The sequence below is a fragment of the Myiozetetes cayanensis genome, unplaced genomic scaffold, assembly GCF_022539395.1.
Source record: "Myiozetetes cayanensis isolate MyiCay16 unplaced genomic scaffold, myiCay2020 scf14, whole genome shotgun sequence".
NCBI classification, from domain to species: Eukaryota; Metazoa; Chordata; class Aves; order Passeriformes; family Tyrannidae; genus Myiozetetes; species Myiozetetes cayanensis.
Window position 1 is genome coordinate 4584543 of NW_026087048.1, and position 24130 is coordinate 4608672.

At 46.7% G+C, this 24130-nt stretch overlaps 1 protein-coding gene across 1 annotated transcript in view; it reads right to left on the reverse strand.

The window, feature by feature from the left end:
• The window catches only part of BBS4 (Bardet-Biedl syndrome 4), a 35584-nt gene that overhangs the window by 10390 nt on the left and 1064 nt on the right, over positions 1-24130 (reverse strand). The window contains exons 2-9 of the mRNA XM_050309472.1: positions 23159-23210; positions 9417-9496; positions 6347-6410; positions 5499-5610; positions 4880-4952; positions 3261-3314; positions 1717-1844; positions 191-245 (exon numbers count right to left, since the gene is read on the reverse strand). Of these exons, the coding sequence (XP_050165429.1) occupies positions 191-245; positions 1717-1844; positions 3261-3314; positions 4880-4952; positions 5499-5610; positions 6347-6410; positions 9417-9496; positions 23159-23210 (618 nt within the window). The remainder of the gene's footprint in view (positions 1-190; positions 246-1716; positions 1845-3260; positions 3315-4879; positions 4953-5498; positions 5611-6346; positions 6411-9416; positions 9497-23158; positions 23211-24130) is intronic.

A 24130-nucleotide genomic window follows, 5' to 3' on the forward strand; every position in this document is an offset into this window, starting at 1 on the left:
GTTCCAGGGAATCAACTTGCTTTTAGCAGCAACAAGAAGATAGAGAAAATCAAGCTCTGTCCTGTTAAACTCAGTCTTTAGAGAAACATGTGCAAGTCACGGGGAGTGCACAGAAATTAACTCTATAAAAAACCAACAGTGTTCTTTTGAAAATAATTAAGTTCATGCAACAGCTAACAGCCTTCAGTACCTGCAGGTACAATAAGCCCAGGGCTGTGAGGAGGTCTGTGTTTTCTGGAGAAAACCTGGAACACAAAAGCCAGAAGGTTGAATTTGCTTATCAGCCCTTCCAGAACAAGGTAAAAACAGAACACGGAATTCTGATGTTACATTACACTTGTACCACTCCAGGAAATTAATTTCACTGTTATTATTAAACACAAATATCAGAACAATTGCCACCATGAGGGCTTCCTTTGGATAACACAACACCTCAGCTTCCCAGATGTCCCCTGGATATCAATGGGAAGGCAGCAAGGCTCTGTGGGACAGATCTGGATATGTAATAGGATAATATGGGTTTGTTAAGCTGCAAAGTGAGTGTGCATCAGTGACCTGGAAACACAAAATGGGATTTTCCATCATCTCCCATAAACCACCCTGTAAATCCATCCATCCTAAGCCTCTCAGGCCACGTAGGACAGGCAGTGCTCAGCATTTCTGATGGATCCCACACACATTCCTCATCAGACTCTTAACTCCCCCTGTAAAAAGATTACAAATAAATAGGATGGAAACAACAACCAAAGCCAAAAAGCAGAGAGAGGCACTATTTGTGGCCTCACCACAACAGAAGTCAGTTTTCAATTCCCTGCTGCCAAGGCTTAGGAAATCTGATCTGCACACTCACATTGGCACCCCTAAACCTCAACAAGAACAAAACTGCCTGTGCCTGGTGGTGCACAAAGATGGAATAACAGATTATCATGGAGCTGGAAACGGCAAGAAAAATATGAGAGGCAGATGAGAACAACAGCAACAACAAAAAAGAGATAAAAAAACAGGAGTGAGGAAGAAAGGAGGGCAGGGGAGCAATGAGATAAGATACATAAACCTGGTAAGATGCTTAGCAAGGATTATTTACGTAATAAACATTCTAGATTAGTTCCAATGCCCACCCAACCCACCCCACTGTCAGAAGCAGATGAGTAGGGAAACACTGGGGTAGCTCCTCCAGTGGCTCCCAACATGCTCCTGCTTTTCCTCAGTGTTGGAGACATTTTAAAAGCACTGGTAAATCAGATGCTCAGGAATGCCCTAAAACAGGTACTGAGGAGCAGTGACAAGCTGGGATAAACTCCCTGTGCCCCAACCCATCTCCAGCCTGCCCACTCACAGCTTCCAAGTACAAACCCTTGGGAGGGAGAGCAGCACGTGAGACCCAGTCAGGGTTAGATCATTTTGGTAGATAAACCTTTGGGATTGATGAAGTCAGTTTTGGATCGGTTTGCTCCCGGGCATCTCCATCCGCTTGTTATTCCGCTTTTTTGGTAGCCCTTCCAGCAGCTCCCTCCCTCCCTGCCACACTGTCAACAGGAGCAGGACCACAGCTGAGAGCAGAGACAGCTGAAGAGCTTGGAAGTGCCAGCTTTGCTCAGAGACTCTATAATTACCATTAGCTTTTTAATCATGGCCTCAATTCAGATCTGGGACACCAATCAATTTTCTCCTGGCATAGGATGGGAATGGGCAGATGGAATAAAGGATGTTTCTTACTCTACAGCTTTCTTGTAGACTTCAATGGCTTTCTCCACCTGCCCCTCCAAGAGGTGGATTTTCCCCAGCATCATGTAAGTCAGGTCGTGCCTGTTGAGCTCCAGGGCATTGTTGAGCTGGTCTCGTGCCTAAAGACACAACCAGAGAGAACAACCAAAAATGGGGAGTGATTACAGAGCCCTCAGTGCAGCAGCAGCCCAAGAGCAACCCCAGAGCCAAGGAAGAACAGCCAACAAACACTCCCTGAGCCCACAGAACACAAAACCCAGCCCAGATAATTGCTGGAACAAGCTCTGCAGCAGCAGCCACGGGCTTTTAGGAGCAGGAAAAGGCAACAGGACGTGCTTGAAGCCAAGCAGGAGGCAATGGCCTCCCAGGGAGGAAAGGAGCAGGGACCTGTTCCTGGATTTGAGCTTGTTTGTTCTGAGGGAAGCTCCAGATTTGTCAGGTGAACAGGTACTTTGCAGCCTTTTCTTCCCTAAAATGCTTTTCCAGCAGTGAGCATGGACTGCCAAGTGACAATCCCAGAGTTGTGAGCAGGTCCCAGTTTGGAAGGTGCCAGTGCAGACAACAATCCCAAGTGTGAACCTATACTCCAGAGCTTTCTGCTTTACAGGGATGTCTCAAACAGGGAATGCAGCTGGGGTTTGCTGCAAGGGCCACAGCACCCCATCAGGAAGAGCAGCAGGGCCAAACTGGAAACAAAAAGGTTCTCTAAATGCTGTTTTTACCCTTACAAACTGGATCAGAGGCAGCTCAGTGCTCACCCCCAGCACTCAGGGATAGTTAAGTGAGGAGCATGCTCAGACTGGGAATATAAATCCATTTCAGCTGCCAAGAAGTCCTTTGTGAGCTCCAAAGCTAATGCAGTGCTGCCCACACTGCAGCCAATGCTCTTCTGTCACTTCTGCTCCAGGCTCGGGGCAAAGGGAGCTTCACACACAGGAGCAAACCCTTTCCATGGAGGGAGAAAGGTGCCTGCTGCACCTCTAGCAAACCCAACCCAAAACTCTTCCCTCTGAATCCTGCCAGACCCCAGGGGCAGCAGGTGTCCTTTGGGAACTCTCCTCACGAGGGGCAGCAGTTTGAGCTGGGGAAATGCTTTGGGGCTTTACCATCACACTTGTTGCTTCAGGAGGATGGATCTGGATTCCCCTCCTACAAAGCCAGCACTGTTCCTGGGTCTGGCTCTAAAAGGCTCAGAGACAGAAGCAGCTCTTGTTGGAGCACAGCTGGTTTTCTGTCCAGTTTGAGGTTTCTCAAACATTCTGTTTCAAACCAGAAACGCTCTCTGAAAAATCCTGAATTTCAGCAAAAGCCTCCTGCTCTGCCACAGGCTCCCTTTATCCAACCTCACTGACTTGGAGCTGACTCAAAGTAATTCAACACACCAATGGGAACAGACACAGCCCCCAGTCCTTTGATCCCCGAAGCCAACACTGAAGTAAAAAACTTCCCTTGTACCTATGGCTGCAAATGACCCACTCCAAGCTACCAAAGCCTGGGAGATTTCTGGGATGCTTCCTGCTTCCCGTTGGCATTACCTTGTTGAAGTGCTTCAGGTACATGTAGCACACACCCAGGTTGTGGCTGATCTCCTATTTGAAAAAAGAACAAAACCAAATCAGCCCAAGGTATGAAACACAGAATCTGTCAGCAGTTAACAGACAGCACTGACCCGGGTCACAGACCCCTGTGCCTGCCCACACCCTTCTTGCTTTGCAGAGAAAGTAAGCCTATAAATTCAAGTTACTTCAGAGCAGCTACAGAGAATAAGTGGGATTGTACACAAACGATCACAGTCCACTGAGACAAAACCCACAGAAATGACAAATCTCTCTTCAGAGAGATCAGAAATTCCACTTCAGAGAACGAAGAGCACAGACTGGTTTCTTCCCCATGATGTCACTCTCTCAGACTAAGGATGTTGCCCTTATGGGTGGCTCTCAGTCCAGCTGTACATCATTAGGATGTGCACAATGCCCACCCCAGTTGAACTGAACTAGAAGATGTGCCTAAAAATTGGGCAAGTCAGAAGCTGAGCACCAGAAGGGTTGATATCCCTCTGGCATCATAAACAGTTCTGCTCAGGGTAGGAAGATCAATTAGGGATCCTAAACATTCTGGTGACACTGTAGGGACTGTCCATGCCTCTCAATCCTCACCCACAATTTAACAGACAAGCACCTGGCACCTTCCCCATCCCAGCACATCTTGGGGAGCTGAAAAGCAAGGCCCCCATTCCTTATTTCTATTCTGGTGAGCATTTCACTTCTTCACCAGCCTGGACAGCCTTGACCTTCCACAGGAAACTCTCTCATTGCCCCATTAACTGCCCTGGTATTTTCTTCCACACAGCCTCTCCAGCTGTGTGAGACAGCACTGAGCAAGGACTGCTGGTTGCTGCAGCTTGCAGAACAAGGGAAGAGAACAGCCTGGCTCTGCTTCCAGTGCTGAGCCAGGAATGGGGAATAACTCATCAAAATCCCCACTGACATCTGCCTGCTGGGTTGTAAATAGGGTTACAGGATGCCAAGCACTGCAAGGAGCTTGGTGAGCTAAGGGAATGCAAGTGGGAAAAAGACCCAGGGCATAAAATATTTCTGAGTCATCTGGCACAGGGTAAGTTCAATAAAACCAAAGATATCTTTGTATCCTGAATTTTGCACATACTGAGCAACAAATGGATGAGCTCACATATTGCAAGCCCATCTTAGAAACACTCCTGCAGGCCAAACAGTCACCTGCAAAAGGCTACCAGGCCCTCTCACCCAGTGTCACACCTTTCCCTCCGCAGTGCTCTTCCTTCTCTGTCTTTTTACCTAGAAGGGCTAATTTAATCGTTGCTGCTGTATTTTCAATCCTGTTTTGCATCACAAAAGCTTTCCCAATTACTCAAGTGAGTTTTAATAACTGAGGGTTTCAGAACACTTTCCAGACTTCCCTTCACATCCAGCTGTGGTTACATTCCAGCTGGTGTTTGCAAAGCTCAAACAGTTGCTTGATTCTCCGTGGCCCCAGACGAGGTGTAGGGCTTTGCAGGTGGAACGGTGCCTGGCTCCTGTGAGCCAAACCAGGCTCAGAGCACAGGCAGTGTGAGCTCACCTTGCCCTGGGACAAGTCTGCAGCTCCTACAACAATCTGCAGCTCACTGGACACTCACCCAGTCCTTCTCATCCAGTTTTGCTGCTTCATTGTACACTTCAATGGCTGCCTTGTGCTTCCCCAGGAGAAACCTGCAAAAGTATTTCAATTCTTATGTTTTCCTTGCTTTCAGACCCTGCTGTGCAACCACTGTCACCTTTGCCAGGCAGAAATGATGCCATTTGCTGATTCTCCAGAGAGCTGCATGAGAAGTTTAAAATCTCAGCAATCTCAGCACTGCTCCCTCTCAGGGCCCAGGTCATCCATCCCGGAGATGCAAGAAATGAATTCCCAGACTCTGCAGCCTGCCTTTGTCTCCAAGAAGAGACATGTGGCCTAACAGGACACTCAGAGACAGAAGGGATCTGTAGGGCAAGTTTGCCCAGCTCAGGTCAGCACCTGGAGCTGTGAACTAAAAATCAGTGTCACCTCTCTGCTTAAAGCCCAGAGAAGAAGAAAACACAATATCAGCCGGGCAGATAAGAGGGATTCTGCTTAAAGAACAACCCACGCTTCTGGGAGCCAACCCAAGTGTAGATAAGGAGGAAACATGTCTGGAATTAAGCAGCCTGGAAGAAAAACAAAACATGGAAGGTCCTGGGTGGCACATCAAAGAGAAACAATAAAACACCACTCACAGGGATCGTGCCACCTGCTTGAGGTTGTCAGCGCTCCGCGGGTTCAGAATGGAACATGTCTGGAAAAGTTCAAGAGATTCTTGAATTTTCCCCTCCAAGCGAAATATCAAAGCTGTAAAACAACACAGAGCAGGCAAATCAGTCCACTATCTGCAGGAAGAATGTGCCTCTGACAGCAGGGAAAGAAAGGGGGATACAGATGTATTTTAGCAATGCTCCTCTGGTCCTTCCCCCTCCTGCAGCACCCCAAGATCGGTTTGAGGGCGGAATGACAACACAGACAAAGGACTCTGCCAGCCTGCAGAAATCTGGGGATCAGAATAAAGCCTTGAAGCTTCAAACCATGGGCAATTCCTTGTACAGATGCAGTCTGGATTTCTCCTCTCCCCAGATTCTACAGTGTGTCTTTGGCCAGGTCTGTTGTGCTCCCCACCACAGCACCTGGAACTGGAATGCTACATTTTGGAGGATGTTTTTTAGGGGACAGAGGGCAGGGTAGGAAGAGGAATTCCATCCTCAGAACCAACAGGGAGACAACAATCACCTGAGGTGGGGACCTCTGACAGAAAACATACATCTGTAACACAGTCAAACACACCCCAAGGCACTGAAGGCCAAGAGATCACAGTCCAAGGAGGAATCACTGACAGAAAACACAAAACCTAATCTGCCCATTCCATGGGAAAATCCCCAACTCCAAAACTAGATGGAGCAAGCAGGGGAAAAAAACCCCAAATATCTTTTACTCAACAATTTTGTGTGTTTCCCTCATCTGTTCCCCTTCTCACTGCTCGCTCCATCTCAAATCAGGGGTGCCTCACTTTAGCAAAATGAACTTCTGGACGTACCTTGGACATAGACAGCGTATTCACAGAGCCCTTGGGACTCCTGGAGCTGCTCCTTGATGACAGCCTGGAAGGACAGGAGTTGTAAACTTGCATCACTTTAACAGAGACTGGATTTCAGTCACAGAAACCACAACCCCACCTATAATAAGGGCACTGGACTGTGACTGGGCCAAGCACAGGAGAGCAGCGTGCCAGGAATAATGTGGCCCTTTCAGTATTCCTCTGTTCATTCCTATTCCCAAAGGTAATTAGATACTTACTACCTGGGAAAATGCCATGAGGCATCTCTGGAAGCATCCTCTGCTGATAAGGGTATCTGCTCTAGGCTATTTGTGAAGAAATAAATTGAATTGGAGCAACTGCAGCTGAGTCAATGAAAGCCAAATGAACAAATGAGGAGTGCAGGGGGAGAAAGAAAACCTGATGGAAATGTAAATTCCTGCTGGCTGCATCCATGCAGCTGCCAGTCTGGGGTGAGGGTGCAGTTTGGACATATTCCATAGGCACAGGTGACCTGAAATTATAGAACTGGCCAAAAAGAGTGACTTTTGGGAGGATGAGCAATAATTTCTGTGTGAGCAGTAAGGTGGTGCTCATCTGGCACTCCAGATGACAGTGGTCAGTCCCAGCATCCCCTGCCTCCCAGAAGGACCTGAAAACTGAACCCCAAATACAGCAAGTGGAAGGAAAACTGTTATTGAAAAAGTTCTTACTGAGGAGATATGAACTAAGAAGAGATTATTGAGAAGATGGGAAGTTATTACTGAGTATCCTCACTTGGAAAATGAGAGGAAGGAAAAGGAAGAACATATCTGGGCTGCTCTTCCCTCAGCTGTATCTGCTCATTTATCCACATAATTTACAAAGTGCATTATTATAGAACTCAGAAATAACCACACATCCTAATCTAGATACTCTGTATTGCTCCATCTACATAAACCCAGATTCTCAGAGCAAGAGAGGGCAATAGAGAGCTGCATTTTAGAGAGATCTGATTAATTCTGTAAACCCTAAAAAATCCTACAGCAAAAGGCCTTGAGATGAGAAGTATGATGTGTAGTCTCAGCTTCTCCCCCCAAGTTTATTTAAGCCACAGGCAGAATTTGGACACACTGGCAGGAGACCAACTAGTCCCTGTGTGATCCCAAGGGACGCTGCAGCCACAGGCTCTGTTTGCACCTTGCTGGAGTGGCCCTGAGAGGGTTGAAATCAGTTCAGTGCCTTCACAGGAGAGCTGATGTTGTTAAATAAACAGCTTTTAATGGCCTTCTAAAGCACTGAAAAATGTGGAAGCTTTTAAAACCACGTTAGAGAGGGAGTGTTTCGAAGCACCGAGTGGGAAAGACCAAAATTAATTAGCACCACAGGTCACTTGTTTCTTAACTGAGTCTTAAAAGAAAGCGAATGGATTTTAATAATTGCCCAAACTATGCTGTAACCACAGCAATTTAAGCCTTGGGGGATACTGCCAATACCTTTTTTGGTTTTGAAGGCATCAGCCCCAGGTAGCAAGTTTGGGAATGTCTCTTCTTATCACATCTCAGGGCATCCAGGTTGGATCTGTAACCCCAGGTAACAGCAGGGGGGAGACAAACACCCCCTGAGGGCAGCTCAGCCCTCCCAGAGCTCAATCCCCTCTGGGACTCCCCAGGGACTGATGAACCACCCTGGCACTCTGAGGTTCCTGTCTTTGGGACAAACCCAGCCCTCAGGATGGAAGGTCATTTAACCTGCTGTGGTCTGGTGCCAAACTCCTCCAATCTTACTGCAGAAACCCTGTTTTGTGAGCTCTGAGGAAAGGCTGTGCTGCCTTTCCCTTGGCCAGCAAAGCTGGCCTGCCAAGCAGAGGAGTATTCATGAGCTGTCTTCTCTCAATCTTTCCCCCCCTGTTTTCCTTTTTCCCTGACCGATGAAGACATGCAGCAGTCGGTGTTGCCATTGTATCATCCCCTTGTTATGTCCTCTGGTTTCCTGAGCTGTACATACTTTTCCTTTCTGTGATTCTACCAACAGTCAACTTACACCAAAAGAATCCAGCCAGATAACAAAAAAGGGAAACAATTTTCTGTTTGCAGGACTAGTCCAACTTTTGTTTATATCTGTTCAAACCAAGACCTGAGAGGAAATCCCTGTGCTGACAATCCAGCCCTCAGGCTCCTTTAATTAAGAGCTAAATGCATTTCCTCAGCCTGTCCCTTTCCTGAGCACCCCCAGGAGCTCTCCAGCAGAGGGACAAGTCCTGATCAACCTGGTGTTTCAGAAGACAAAAAGTCTTTTCAGATCTTCTTTGCACATGACAGAATCTGAATGAGAATTCATTTCCCTCCTCCTGCCTGTTGGAGCATCATCTTCATGTCTTCATCTCAGAATCATGGAACGGTTTGGGTTGGAAGAAACCTTAAAGCTCATCTCATTCCAGCCCTTGCCATGGGTAGGGACACCTTCCACTAAACCAGGTTGCTCCAACCCCCATCCAGCCCGGTCTTCATCATCTTCACCAGCTCAGATTCATTTTATCAGGAACACACACTGTCTAATAATAATTTACCATTTCCTTAGTCCACGTACCATTATAACCCCAAATAAAGAACCACTTCCAAACCCAAGAGGAATTAGAGGGTGCGATGGATCATGTGTAAAATGAAAGAATTTTGCTCAAGGGTAAGCAGGGTATTTTTTATTTACACTTGGTGGTAACGCTTTCCTCAACTGGAGTGTTTTTCATAGCATCTCTGTAGTACCACCCAGAGACCTGCACTGTGGAACTGAGTTATTATCAGCTTGGAAAACCCCATCCATCACTTGGAACAAGAGAGGTTTGCAGTTCTTTCCATTTCTCCACTCCTAAAGACATCCTGAGCTCACAGATTGCTCCAGAGAGCTGCACACATGGATCCTGAAGGCAGCCAAGGATTTCAGAACACTGGAGTCATTTTACTTGTGTTTTCTCTTGATCCTCTTATTCCAAAAGAAATCAGGAAAGAGGGTACTTTGAAAACCGTCAAGAAAATTATTATTTTATAACACCAGTAAAATAATTCCTCAGGGAAGTCCCAGAGGCAGCTCTTACCTTGCACTCCTCGTAGTCCCTGCGGACGTAGAGCAGGTAAATCAGCCAGTTCTTCCTCTCCAGGATGGGCAGCTCCGGTGCTGTACATGTAAAACATCCACAGAGCACAGGGAATGAGCCTGAGCAGCAGAGAGCCTGGGAGAGAGATTCCCAACCACCCCAGCTGCCAGCACAAGGCAACTTCACTGCACAAGTGCCATTGCAGCAGGAGGTGCAATCAGTGATTTCACTGGAGGGCTGGAACGTGGAAATCCAGCAGGGTCTGGGTTTATTTTACTTCTCAAACTGGTGCAGAAAATGCCTTGTTCAGGACAGACACTAAATAGAAGCTCTCAGCACAAAACTTCCACCAGGTCTAGTGGAAGGTGTCCCAGCCCATGGCAGGGGCTTGGAACGTGATGGGATTTATGGTCCCAACCCAAACTAGCCTGGGATTCTAAAAGGCCTGAGGCATCAGCTCCTTCTGGAGCAGATCCTGGAGCAAACAGCCCCAAGCACCGACCACGCACACATTTTAATTCAACAGTAACTCTGGTTCGGGGGAATTGGATTTTTCAGATATGCAAGAAGCAGCTTGGAGGAAATGAGTTGGACTCACTTCTTGAAACTGGGGCAGAAGAATCAAAGGTCTTTGGAATAAATTTCTGGGAGTGAACGAGCAGGAAACGGGCGATACACACAAAAGGAGATGTGGGAGATGCTGCCGGTCTGAAGGTGTGAATAATTTAAAGGGGTCAAACTCAGTTCTTTGAAACTGCGAAGGGACTACGAAAAATTACAGCTCTGAGCTCCTGTGAAGCTCCTGGCACAAAACCACGCATCTGATGCAGTGGAGGAGGGAGCCTCGTGCTCCAGCACGGCGCAGAGCTGGCAGCGGTAATTACGGCCCATCACGGAGGGATGTTGCTTAGCGATCCCCACGCTGGGCTTACACGTTTAACTCACTGCTGCGCATTTCATTAGGGCTGCAAATGGATTGCCGGGCCCCGGTGTCTCCGGCGCTGGGGTAACCATAGCAACCGGCCAAAAAGCTCCCTCCGCCAGGCAGCATCGTGACACAAGTGCAGAAGGAAAGCAGGGAGAGGGCTGGGGGAACACAGCGCCGGGACACCTGATCCCTTTGGAGCACGGCACCCCCACACACACACACAGGCGGAGGGGGGATTTGGGGTGGTCAGGTCACCATCAGGTGGGAGGAAGAAGGAACTGTGCACCTGGAAGGGCTGGATCATGTAGGGAGACGTTATCGGTGCCAAGTGTTGTTATCTCCTGGAAAGGCCGAGCTTTAATCACCTCTCACACACCCCACAACCAAACCAAGCCCAGCATCACTGAGAGCTCCTAAAACCAACTCGGAAAACATTTTGTAAAGCTTTTCTCATTTTCTTGTATTTATTTCCTAAATTCCAGAATATCGAGTGAGATTTATATTAGAGCCGAGATTTCAGTGTGCACACCAGCAATTTGAGGTCAAATACCTTCTAAAGGAGGTTCAACTACCCTAAAACAAATAGAAAACCCACAGTCCAAACAAGAAAGTAATCCAAACAAACACAAAAGTAATCCAAACAAAGAAGTAATCCAAACAAAAGAGCAATCCAAACAAGAGAGTAGTGCAAACATGCTAGGCTTACAGAGATACACAGATCAGGGATCCAAATGTTTCCAAACTCTGCTCCACTGTGGAATATCCAGGTCTTTGTAAGTAAGGCATTTCAATATGTGTGATCACAGATCAGGTTAATTGATTTCTGATGACTTTATGTTTTGCATTTGTCCTTCTGAGGGTGAAACCATGAAGGGAAGAGTGCAGAGGCTGCCTAAACAGCTCCAGATGGGTTGAAACCTGGAGTGTTGCTGATCTGAAGCCCACTGAGGGTCTCTCTAATTCATGTGATTTCCCTGTGTAAGATGTTACGGGTGCCAGGGTTTGACAGAACTTTCTTTTCTGAGGAACTTGGCACTTGGGGGTGCTGGAAATGCACTGCCCCATCCCTACAAGTGTCCAAGGCCAGGTTGGACAGGGCTTGGAGCAACCTGGGATAGTGGGAGGTGTCCCTGTCCTTGGCAGGAGGTGGAACTGGATGGGCTTTTAGGTCCCTTCCAACCCAAAAACCATTTTTATGGAAGCAGCTGGACTTGTGTGCCCTTCCTGCCTGGCATCTCCTGGAGCCACTATCTGATATAAACCACCAAACCTGGCACACCTGGGCACTTCCCACCTTCTGTAAGCATGGATTTAGGAGCAAACACTGCAAACCCTATTTAACCACAGATACCCCACTAACAATCCAAACGAAAGTATCTCCATCAGGATTTTGTGCCTACTGATGCAGCTTCAAATTAGAAAATCCTGCAACTCTCTGAAACAGGGAATGATCAGAAGACCCTCCAGACATACCCTACAGGGTCTCCAAGCATCTGTAACCCACACCTTACTGAGAGGTTAAAAAGCACCATTAAAGGTTAAAACATGCACCAGTGTTTAGGGCTAAGCTAAGAGGACAGAGACTGGATGGAAGATTGGTCATTTAATTCCTAAAGGAAAGAGCTTTTTCACACTTCTGAGACAAGAGGGATTTTATCCTCCACTCCCACACCACAGAAATGCCTGCTGGGAGCAGGGAGGGGAAGGAGTCACTGAGTGCTGAGCAGAACGTCAGGATGCAAAAAACCAAAAAGGTAAAATCCAAGGAGCGACCTAAAAGTGCTGGGATGGAGAGAAAACAGAAATCAAGACCCACCAGCAGACCCAGGAGTGACCAACGTTACAGCTGTGGAGATAAACCAGCTCTGCTTCCCCCAGTGACACTGTGAGCTGAGGGGAACTGTGGAACTGTGGAGTTCTTAAGCTCCTAAAACTCATTTGGGAACAGCAGCAAAGTTGACTGAAGGGGATATGAACCTCCTTGTTTCTTTCCTTTCTCCCTGAGACAAGCAAATTGAAAACAGGCAAACCATTCTGATGATTTTCAAAACAGGTGTCTAAATTGATATTTAAATTTGACACAGGAACACATCTGATCCCCAAAAAATGGCTGTGGGAAGTAAAGGTTTATCACCAGGCTCTTTACTCTGTCAAGATGCAGAAGGAATTAATGGGAACTATTGACACACCTTTCCAGAGACACAACCACCCTACCTGCATTTCTGATTTCCCACAGAGCAGTGGGATACCTGCTCCTGGAGCATTTATCTCCCTCGGGTTTGCTGCCCCAGCCTGCTGAGCAGGGCTGTCCCAGTGCAACAGGTCACTGCATTTTCCTGAGAAAAAGGGAAATACAAATCCCCGGCTATTTGAGACTCTGGCTCCAGAGAAAGGGAATAAAACACCTTCCTCAACACATGGACCTCCAGGAGTTTCTCCTGTGTCAGTGCTGGATGAAGACACACTTTCCTTTGTCCAGGCACTGCAGGGACACAGGTTAGAAAATGATAGCTCAGCTCATTCCAGCAGTGAAGAAACAGAAAGCCATCACTTTCTGTAAATCAATCTGCCCAAGGGCCAGTCCAGGAAAACATAATTAATCCAAAAAATTGGTATCTATAATGAAAAGAGTTTATCACTTGCATCATTGTCTTCTGGCCTCTCTTTTGTGGGATTACAGAAATCCTGTGCCAGGGAGTCAGGCACCAAATATATGATTAAATACCTCTAAAGTGTATTTTGATTGAATTCCAAAGGGAATCCATGTGATCCCCCACCTTCTCGCTGGCCAGTGATTGATGGCAGGAGCCACTTCCAGCACTGTGATTTTTCTTCCTGACAGTGCTCCTTTAAGGGAGCCACTGGAGCAGAAACCCCGACAGAATTGAGTGAGATCATCAGGTTTGTATCTGTGCTGCTCTATCATCACTCTTCCCTTTACTCATCCTCTTATAGATTTTCTCAAAGGACTGAAAAAAAAAATAATGAGAGTTATTCCTTTTTGTGTAAACCTCCCTAGGAAATTATTTTGTGCTTATATCTTCATATTGGGTAATTACAGCTTAGAGATGAACTATCAAACAGTGGGGTTTAGATTTAATAAAAGGGCTTTAAAATTGCTGTAAAGAGAGGAGGGAGAAAAAGAAATCCACTGAAGGCTCTTATCAGATTTCGTGGGGGAAATTATTGTTAAAACACCAGCACTGAGAAGGGGCTCAAGAACATCTTTTAGTCTCATCATAATAAAAAAAATCAGATCAGGGCCCAGCCCTCCTTCCAGCCTGGATTACTGGAAAGGGTCTCAGTCCCACTTCACACCCAGTTCAGTCCAGCTTTGAGCCCAACCTGCAGCAACCTGAGTGAGAGCAGCAGGAAGAGCCTGGAGGAGCAGCACGGGGGCAAAAGACTCAAGAAGACACAAAAAAGAACCTGATAACCACCAAAATCCACAGTAACCTGAAGCACACATAACATATGACACAAGGAGAGGACAAAAGAGCTTTGAAAAATAATTGAATGTAAGTATTTGTAATTTTTTTTTATCCTGCAGTAGCCTCTCGAGCCACAGTCTGGATCCATCGTGGTAGGTACCACATACATGGGAAGGGTTATCCAAAAGGACTCAACTGTCCCTTTTCAAATTCCAATGCCCAATTCCATGTTGTAAAACAGCACTAAGCACAGAGGTATTTTCAAAATTAACAAACACAGAAGACACAACTCAAGTCTCTATTGTGACATTTTGCTATTTAGGGAGCTGCACTGAAGAAGAATTTGATAACGACCATGTTAGAATCCCAGAATGTTTTGAGTTGGAAGGGACCTTAAAGCTCATCTGGTGGGACACCTTCCACTAGCCCAGGCTGCTCCAAGCCCCATCCAACCCAGCCTTGGACACTTCCAGGGATGGGGCAGCCACAGCTTCCCTGGACAACCTGTGCCAGGGCCTTCCCATCCTCACAGGGAAGAATTTCTTCCTAATATCCAATCCAAACCTGCCCTCTGTCAGTTTGAAACCATTACACCTTGCTCCAGAGAAGCCACAGTGGGAAGCCTGGCCGTGGTGAAGGCAGGAGGGATGGAAGTGATCGGCTCCCACCATCAGGCAAGGCCTGTCCCAACCCGCAGCACCTGCACTGGGCTGGAGATTCATTCCCCATTTTCAAGTAATCCGAGTCACTGGCTCATCAGCAAAGTCCCAACAGCATGAAGACAACCCCCTTGTCGCTGCAGCATCCAGAGCTGAGAGGCAGCCCATGGAATTCCCTCCAGAGTGACCACCGCCCCATCCCTCACTCCCAGCCCAGCTCCCTGGGGATGTGTGCTGGCTCCACTGCCAGCACTCCCATCATTCCCACTCACAGGGCATAGCTGTGGCTGCAGCCACAGTGAAGCTCTGTGCTCTCACATCCATGTTAAATGAACTGGGATGGGGAGGAAGAGCCCAGCTGTGCATGGCTCCTTTTTGCCTCGAGCTTCGCCAGCTGCCAACGCCAGGAATTGCAGCACCGTGAGTAAATCCAGGGACAGGGATGAGCATCTTCTCAACAAAAACAACATCAGAATAACAAGGTACAAACTCAAATGGCTTCTACAGAACAGCTCAGCACCGCCAGGGAATCGTGTTTTCCAGAGTAAGGTATGAAAATGGACAGAAAGAATTTTTAAGCTCTAATATCAATCTTTTAATTGAGATTTAAAACTACCAGACTGCCTTGGTGTGAGAGGAGCATCATTCAAATTCCTAGCACAGCCAAATTTAACAAGAAATCCTCTTCCTTCCTCAGACTCTTTCTCTCAGACTGTGGCATTATAAATACATCAGAGCTTTGAAAGAAGCACGGGAACATTGCTCTTCCTACGCCCAGCTCCATCCTTGAAAATGGAGCCCTAATGTATTCAAAACTCGGGAATAAGGAAAAACAACCCCAAAACCGGCCCCCAGGGGAGGCTCTGGGAGCTGCATCTCACTCACCTCCCGGAGTGAATATGCATGTGAGAACACAGCTATTTGTGTGCACAGATACCTTTAAAATGGATGGAATCACCACCAACAAAAGGAGCAGCCTTCTGCCACAGCCGCTGGCTGCTTAATCCCTTTCTCTGTGTTTTCCCGTTTGCAAATTGCTGCTGGAATACCTTTAAATCAAGCCCTAAAGCCGGCTGATTGCTCGTTATTTACAGTGGGCTGGGGTTAATAAAACCCCTCAGACACAGCCCGGGCTGGCGAGGGGCCGTAACTCATCCCTGGGAGCTGCCTCCCGTGGATTAATAGCTCCCCAGGACGCAGGGAAAGCTGGAAGCAGGCTGGAAAACAGCAGTTTAAACAACAACAACAACAAAAAAAGCACCATTTCTGACTCTCCACCTCCCCCTGCAGGAAAATTAGCCAAGGATAGATGGAAAATTGTATCTTAAAGCTGATTTATACACCAGGGCAAAGGAAAAAAAGGGGCATTTTCTCTTGTTACTCAAAACGGCATAAATCTTAGAGTTGCTTGCTCAGATTTCAGTGGGTTTTCTGATTTAGGACATTTAAAGTTCTGGGTTACTCCAAATAAAAATGGTTTCCTTTACAAGACAAATACTTACGGTGATTATTCAGTTAATTTGCCTTATTAATAGAATTCGTTTATTCAATTATTTGTCTTCTACTGTGTGCTGCTGGAGTTCAGCCTTCAGGTGAAGTGGGATGATCTGTAAATAAATGCACACTTTTGATCCCCCCGGACCTCCCAGTGCCACAGTGAAGTTCCCAGTGACAGAACCAGTTTGGATACTGGGGAATCTCTGTCAGCAGCACGAGGCTGGTGAGACACCACTGCCACCCTGAATCCATTTGGGAAGGGGTGAGACCTGCCCACATTAGCACAAGTACAGTATCCTGCTCGTTACCCCACCAAAAATTTGATTCAGGCTGATATTGCTTGATTCAGAAAGTCTAGAATTTGATTCAAACACTGGGGTGGAATTTAATAACAGTCCTTTAAAAAAGGAATTTGAAAAGGTATGGTCTTCTTTGCTTAAAAAATGAAAAGTGAAAAGTCTGTTTGCTCAAGCCAGTTTTGACCATGAGTGCTCAGCAGAGACGTGCTCTGAGCAGAGGACAAACAAAAAATAGGGAGAACCCCCAAATCCAGGGGGTCCTGTTCTACAGGACAGTTCCCAAGGCCCTGAGGATGCAGACACTGCACCTGGAGGTACTCAAAGGACCCAACCCTGGCATGGCATCCTGACTCTTAAACCATTTTCCCTGCCTGCTGCCTTGAGCTCCTGTAGGCAGGACAGGATTCCAGGTGTCTGTTTGCTGTTCCCAAATTTGGGAGGCAGAGCACACCCTCGCAGAGGGCTTTGGAATAAGATGCCTCATAAACAGCAGAGGTGGTCTGAGATGCTCCCTGCTGGCTCCTCACTGGCTCCTCCCACAGCGGTGCTGGGATGGGAGCGACTCCCCCTGCAAACTGGCTGCAGGCATTCCCAAAATAACCAGCTTCTCATTAATTCCAGCATCAGGAGCACGGTGGTTTGGGGATTTCCAGTCTAATCCTTCCTTTGGCTTTAATTCCCGTGCTCAGTTTTTCTCTGTCTACAGCATGAGGTGCTTTACATGGAAATTGAAACTAAAAGCAACATCGGGAATTTGTAACAAAAGCTTTTCCTCTTAAAAGGCAAAATAGGGAGAGGACCACAATCCAGCCACAACAGTCTTTGAAGCTTCCCACTCCACAGGGAGTAACCCCTAGAACCTCTCCTCAGCTCATCCACTGCCAAAGAATAGCACAGTGGAGCAACAAGAATATCGATACACAAAAAATACAGGAGCTGGTCTTGCAAACATTTTGGCACTTCCCACAACAAGACCCCATTTTTTTGAGTTCTTCCAGCCTTGTTGCCTGAGGATGACGTTTTCCAGGTGGGACGTGTGTCCCAGGATGAACACTTACTTGCCTTCACTCTGCCCTACAGCTCGAGTGTCTTAACAATACAGTGTCTTAATTACACAATCCCAGGAGCACACCAGGATTCTCACTCTGCCTGGTGAAAATGAATCACAGTCAGGTAGGGAGTGAAATTGTTGAGAAATATAAAAAAATAGTGACTAAATCCCAGGACTTCTGCAGCTGGCAACATTGCTGGGAAAGGGGACAGGCCCTGGAAGGAGTGAATGGAGACCTTTCATTTAAAAAGCCCTCAGTGAGCTGGTCCTTGTTCAGCAAGTGCCATCATTCCCGTGCCACGGATCCTGCTGGAGAGCTGGGCTAAATCCAACAGGTGATTATGTCACCAAAAACTCAGAGGCTCAAATTGGAGTTGCACAGACAACAGGAATTCTGGCTCCTGAGTGAGATGCATCTCCTTTAAGTGGCTGAAAATTAAAACCAGTGACTTGCCTTAGGTTTTATCCAAGGGAAAGGAGAAGAACAGGCATCCCTGGGGAGGGATTCATCCCGAGGCATGTGGCTGGGAGAGGTCAGGGAATGGCATCAGATGGGCTTTGCACTGACTAAACACAGGGCACAGGTGATGTGCTGAGACTTGTTCTACATCAGAGAGACCTCAGTGCAGGAAGATGAATCCCACCCTTCCTAAATTTGTCACTATTTCTATAGAATTATTTTTAAGTTCACACCAGGAGATGCCATTTTATCTGTAGGCAGCGCAGCAACAACCTCAGAGCTGAAGGCTTTAAATCCAAAGAGACTTGCCTGGCACCAAGGACTTTCAAAAAACTTCAGAAAAATGAATTTACCTGATTTAAAAGTTGGCACTGAAGTGTTCCCTGCTGTGCTGCCTGCACAGGATTCCCTGCTGCTGTCAGCACAGATATTAATGTTGTACACACACAAGAGGGCAGAGCTGTGCTGGCACATTCCAACTTAAATATGCCGAGTTCTTTGCGCTGCAGGGATTACTGGGCTGTTATTTCAGGGAGAGGAGGATGAAGTGAAGGATATTACACAATTTAATGCTAATCCATTTTTTTAATCTCACTATTCCAAACTAACAGCTGGATCAGCCACATCCTGAGCAGCACACACAGAGCTACTCCCCACTTACCCCGAGAGATGGAAACACCCAGGTCTCTTACATAAAACAATGATGTAATTACCAACTAATCTATCTTAGCTAGAAACCATTTTCTTCCCACAAGGTTGGAGGTTCAAATGGGCTAAAAGATCTTGGCTAGCACGTGGCCAGATGGAAAGGAGTGGGTATGGACAGATAAGGGGCTGTGCTGGCTCCTCCCAACCACAACATTCCCACCAAGGCCTCTCTTTCTGAAACACTTAGAAGTATTAATTAATTTAACTCAAGGGGGTTGTTTTTATCTGGAGTGCTCAGGCAGCTTCACTCTTACAAGTTCAAAGGCAGCTTTGAAGCTGGCTCAAAGAATGGATTTATATTGATTTAAGAAAATGTATCAGGAATTCAGAAACGATCAGCTCTGCAAGTGCACGGAGTCGACTCCTCAGGGTCAAGAGCTCCTGCTGTTCAGGGTGCTCCAGCCACTGAAACACTCACAGAATCCCTCAGAATATCTGCAGGAGCAGGAGGGATCCCCACTGGCTCACCTGGCTGAGCAGCAGTTGCTCATCAAAAGCCACTTATCAACTTCTTCATAATCTGAACGTTGTTTATTATCCAAGAGATTGTTTATCATCAAGGAGTCACTACCCACCAAAGGCTTGTTTCCTGCCCAGCAAACAGGCAACTGGTTTTTACTGGAACCCACTGACTCCCCTGGGCTTCAGGGAGGAGCCCACATCCCTCACTACCCGAGCAGGCCAAGCAGTGCATTGCAATGTATCCATTTCCATGGTATTTTTCACTTCATGTCTCCAAATGTTTAGTTAACCAAAAGCCTGCAGCATCCAAAGCCTGTCACTGGATATTAGGCCAGGCTTGTGGTTGATAAATGGAAAGAAACAAAAGCCAAAGCGCTTTGCCAAAGGTCACAGTTAATTCCCTGCTTCAAACCCTAGAAAAAAACATACCTACAAAGCATCCAAAAAAATATCCCAATGCCCAGGCCTGGGAGAACACTTAATCCCTGTTAATACTTTTATAGGATTTTCACTTTGAAAATTATCTACCTGACCCTTCCTTGGGTAAATGTGGAGGTGGTTGGTGACAATTCAGAATCCTCCTTCTTCACAGCCTAATGGATTTCTATCCCAAGTTCTTCCCAGCGATTCAGGTGAGTTCCATTTTGCTTCAGTGTATCTATTATAGTGTGTATATATTTAGGGTTCTACCTTGTCATTAAAACACCATCACTGCAGCTCACAAATTCTGAGGTCTCACCTTCATGTAGAAATCCAAATGAATTTCAAACTGCCCCATTAACCTCTCAACTGTTATTGGGCAAACATGAGCTCAGAACTTACTTTCTCAATATGTTTTCCAGTGATTAAGGGAAATAAATTCAAGTGATGCTCCATAAAAATCAACAATACAAACTGGTCAAAGTGTTTCTCTGCTCCTATAAAATTACTCGATTTGCCCGTGTGGGAAAAGGAAAGTGGAAAGATGGGAGGCAGCCTATCTCAATTCCAAACCAGCAAAGCATTCAGGAAAATATCTGATTGATTTCAAATGCAGGAGGGAGATTAAAAGCCCATCCCAGCAGGCTGACATTAACTCCAGATTGCTCCAAGGAACAAAGCTCCCTTTATTCCCCTCAGTTGCCTCGGGACAAAATATCAACGCAGGCAGAGTTATGGATGCTGATGGAGCAACAATGGAATTGATTCTGGGAGCAGCTCTCCCCGTGGGGAGGAAAGGACAAACTAATGAATGGGGTTTGCTGCTCCTGTGTCACCCTGCTGAGCAATCACTGTCACCACAGGACACTCCGAGGGGGCATCGCCGGTCCCATTAACTCAGAGGGTGGGACGGAGAGATCCCAAACCCAGCACCTCCTGCCACCACAGTCTGCTCCACAACCTTCAGGCCCCCCTCAACCTCCCTGAACACTCACTCTCCTCCCTCTGGGCTGACCTGCCTGCCAGGCAGACCCTCCCAAATCTCAACCTTCTGGGCTTTCCCAGCCCAGCAGCCACATGACGGTTCAGCCACTTTGAGAGCAAATTCTGCCTCCCAACTCAAAGTTATTAAGAGTTACAAAAACAGGTTGTTAAACACTGGCTCTAGGTTTCCATTTTTCCCTGGCTCACAGGTAGGATCACAGAGAGAAAGCAAGGAACAGTGAGGGGAAGCTGCTCCACTCAGGTTCAACAATATTCAACATATTCTCACCTGCATCGGTGAAAATGTGTTTTTCTGGTTAAAGCAACAAAACCTATGTGTGTCTTTTGTCATTCCAATTATTTCTGGCGACTTTGAGATCCCATTCTCAGAAACACACATTTAATACCTCACTCCTACCCCATACAGGACACAGACAAGCTGTTACAGGCTGAGAGCAGCACTGGGATGGTTAAAACAGGGCTTCAGCCCTGACTTGGTCACACTCTGCCACCCCTGTGTACAACCACAGCCAGAGTTAGTGCCCCACGTGAGCACAAATTTCACCCACACCAAACTGCCCACAGGCAACCACGTTATCCCACGTGGTCTCTGCATTTCAGACCTGGTTGCATGAATATTGGGTTCAGAAGACACTGATACTGGAGTTTATCCTGCTTGAAAACACAATGCAAATACAAAAAGGCAAATTGCTGCAACAGAAAGTGGCCATTCAGTGTTTAAAAATGTCAGTTTAAAGTAAGTTTAGCAGCACTCTCCTGCTCAAACAGCACTGCTGGAGCCTTGGCTCCTTAAAGTTCACCGTAATTCTCCTCAGCCAAACTAAAATAGGAGGAGATATTTAATTAAGATGTTCTAGGAAAATCCTATTTAAAAAACCCCACTGTCATGGGAAAAAGGATGCTATTCTTTCCTGCCAAATTCCACAAAAACATATACAGCATCCCCTGGCTCTCCCTCCTCCTCTCTTCCATGCCCCCAGCCCCTCACCCACGCACACAGGACACTGTTACATCACTCCTAGTACAAATCTTTTTGCTGCCCTCATTTCCCAGAGATTAACCATCAAGCAGCTCAAATCAGCTTTCCCTGCTGAACTAAAGTCAAATATTAAAAGGCAAAGCCCAAAGGCTTCCAAGGAGTGTCAGTGTGGGCGACCCGAGGTGCGCCAGGCCCTGGAGATGCCTCAATTTACCTGAAGAGACAGAAAAGAGAATTACAAAAGTCACAGGCTGGATGACTTTTGTATTTCACCCCAGTTTCCTTGGAACCAAGGGTTGTGTAGCACAAAAGGGAGATCCAGAGCCACAAATAGATGGGACTTGCAGGAGGCAGAACAAGGTGAGGGATATGGAGGGTGAGATCAGAACCATCACCATCACAGAGAAGGCTGGAGATGAACCATCTCCCTAAGAAGCTGAACTGCCTCAGTGCAAGTCGCAATAACTGGTTCAAAGTGACCAATTTAGAGTCATTTCATTTAGAGTCATTTCAGAGCAATCCTTGCTCTAAAGGACTTGATAGCCACGATAAAATACCTTTGGGCGTTATTTTTGTTTGCATACAGGCCCAAAGCAGCTCTGGGCAATGTCCCAAAGGGGCCTGGGCTTGTGCTGAGACCTCAAACCCCATCTCCAGAAAAGCCACACTCTGTTCAAGGGCTGGAATTCTGCTGCCAGGAATTCAGGGAGCCTGAGCTCCCCAAAACAAAAGCAAAGTGTCTTTTCCAGCTTCCCAGGGCCTACATGCAAGAGGAACAACTCCACCTTTAGGCAGAAGTGTCAGTGCAGTGCCCAGCTGCCAAACAAGCTCCTTTTGGATGCCAGATTATCCCATGGCAGTCTGCATCTCAGGGAATAGGGAAGATTTCCTCCCAAAGTGTGCTCTGACAGGCACATCAGGGCAAAGGACTGAGCTCCCTGACTGAGCTTTCCTGAATGGCACAGATGGAATGGAAAAGGGAGCTTCTGATTGGCACTGGGAGCATATACTCCTCATAAGTGCCCTCTGGACACCTGAGAAAGGAAAATCAATTAAAAACCAGCCCAGAGCTCAGCTTAGGTAGGCACAGAAGCTCTGCAGGGCCCAGGTGTGTGCAGGGAAGGGGAGCACAGCCCAGAGCCACAGGGAAGGAAACACTCCTGGCGTGCACCGGGACAAGTCACGTCACAGGAACCAGGGAAGGGGGGAAAGGAGGGGCTCCAGCACCAAACTGTGCTGCAGGATTGACCAGATCCATCACAAACCAGCAGGATTTGGTCAGGTCTTTTGAACCAATAGCTGACATTGTTCCTGTTCCAGTTCAGATTCAACCAAGATTTCAAACCAGTTGAATTAACTCATTTTCAACATGAAAAAAACCAACAAAGCCAAAAGCAAACAAACAATAATTAAACCCAGTCACAACTTCAAATCTTGGCAAATGTGACATAAAAAACCCAAAGGACACAATGTCAGCTTCCTAAGATAATTTCCACAGCAAGACATCATCCTGAAGAACCCAAACTGAACAAACTCCTGTTGTTATTAGAGAAGATAAATGAGTATCAAACTCATTAGCAGCCCAACAAGTAAGTACACTATAAAAAGATACTCTCATAGATTATAAGCAAACACGATGCAGGCTGTGGGTGCACTAAATCAGCCAGGAACAGCACTGAGCTCACAGAGACCCTAGGAAAATATTGGTATTCAGCAAACTGCAGTCTAGACAGTCTGCTCTTTTCCCAGAGGACATTTATTTCCTCCTAGACAGCTGCACACACTGTAAAAGAAATCTTAAAACCAACCTGCCCAAGAAACACAATCATATCTTCAAACCAACCTTTCTTAGGCCGGGGTTTCGGAGCTCCTTTAGCCGCCGGCAACGAGGAAACCTGGAAAGACAGGAAACAGGAGCAGTAAATACACCAGGCAAGGTCTCCTGGAGCTCTGCTCCAGAGAATAATCAGAAAGGACAACTGGCAAATCCCAAAAGAGAGCACAAAAATAGCAGCATTGCTGCTGGACAAACTCTGCCCTGCCAGGCAAGGCTGAGAGTTCTGTTCCGTGGGTAGATTGAGCCCCTCATTGTGCAGCTCATTCCCCTCCCGTGGGTTCACTGCTGTCCATCAGCATCCTGGAAAGGCAGCATCACCTCTCAAAAGAACACCACCCAAGCATTTGAGATGCTAATTAGAACTCACATAGAAAATAAGCAAAAACCCCCCATTTATTGTAAAATATTTATGAAGGTAATTAGAGCAGAGCTGGTCCTGGGGAACCCCCCGAGCCCACAGCAGGTGAGGGCAGCAAACCTTGACCTGCAAACACTGCCCAGAGCTCCCAGGCCGTGGAAGATAAATGCATTTTTTACCATTTTCTTACTTTGCATCAAAAAATCCAGCCTTCCCAGAAGAGAAACAGGATTACACAGGGAAGCATTTTAGTTTTTACTTCAATTTTTGGGGAAGAAACACTCCTTACTCCTCTTCCCCGGAGACAACACAGGATTTCATACACCTGTGTCACCTCCCCTCTCCTTAATAAACAATCTTTTAAAGCACAGATTCAGACAATCCTTGTTCCTTGCGATGTTTTGGGAATGTTTTCTAATTGTGTCATTTTTTACTGGAGATGGGGAGGATCAGAGATGCTGAGTACAGTACCTGAGACATGCAAAATAACCTAAGAAAGGTTCTTCCTTTTTTTATTACTGTTTACTTCTTCCTGTTTCTCACTAGTTTCTAAAATTTTATTCATTTTGCTGATTGTGAAAAACTGAATTGATATTTTCACACAATTCCCCAAAGCCAAG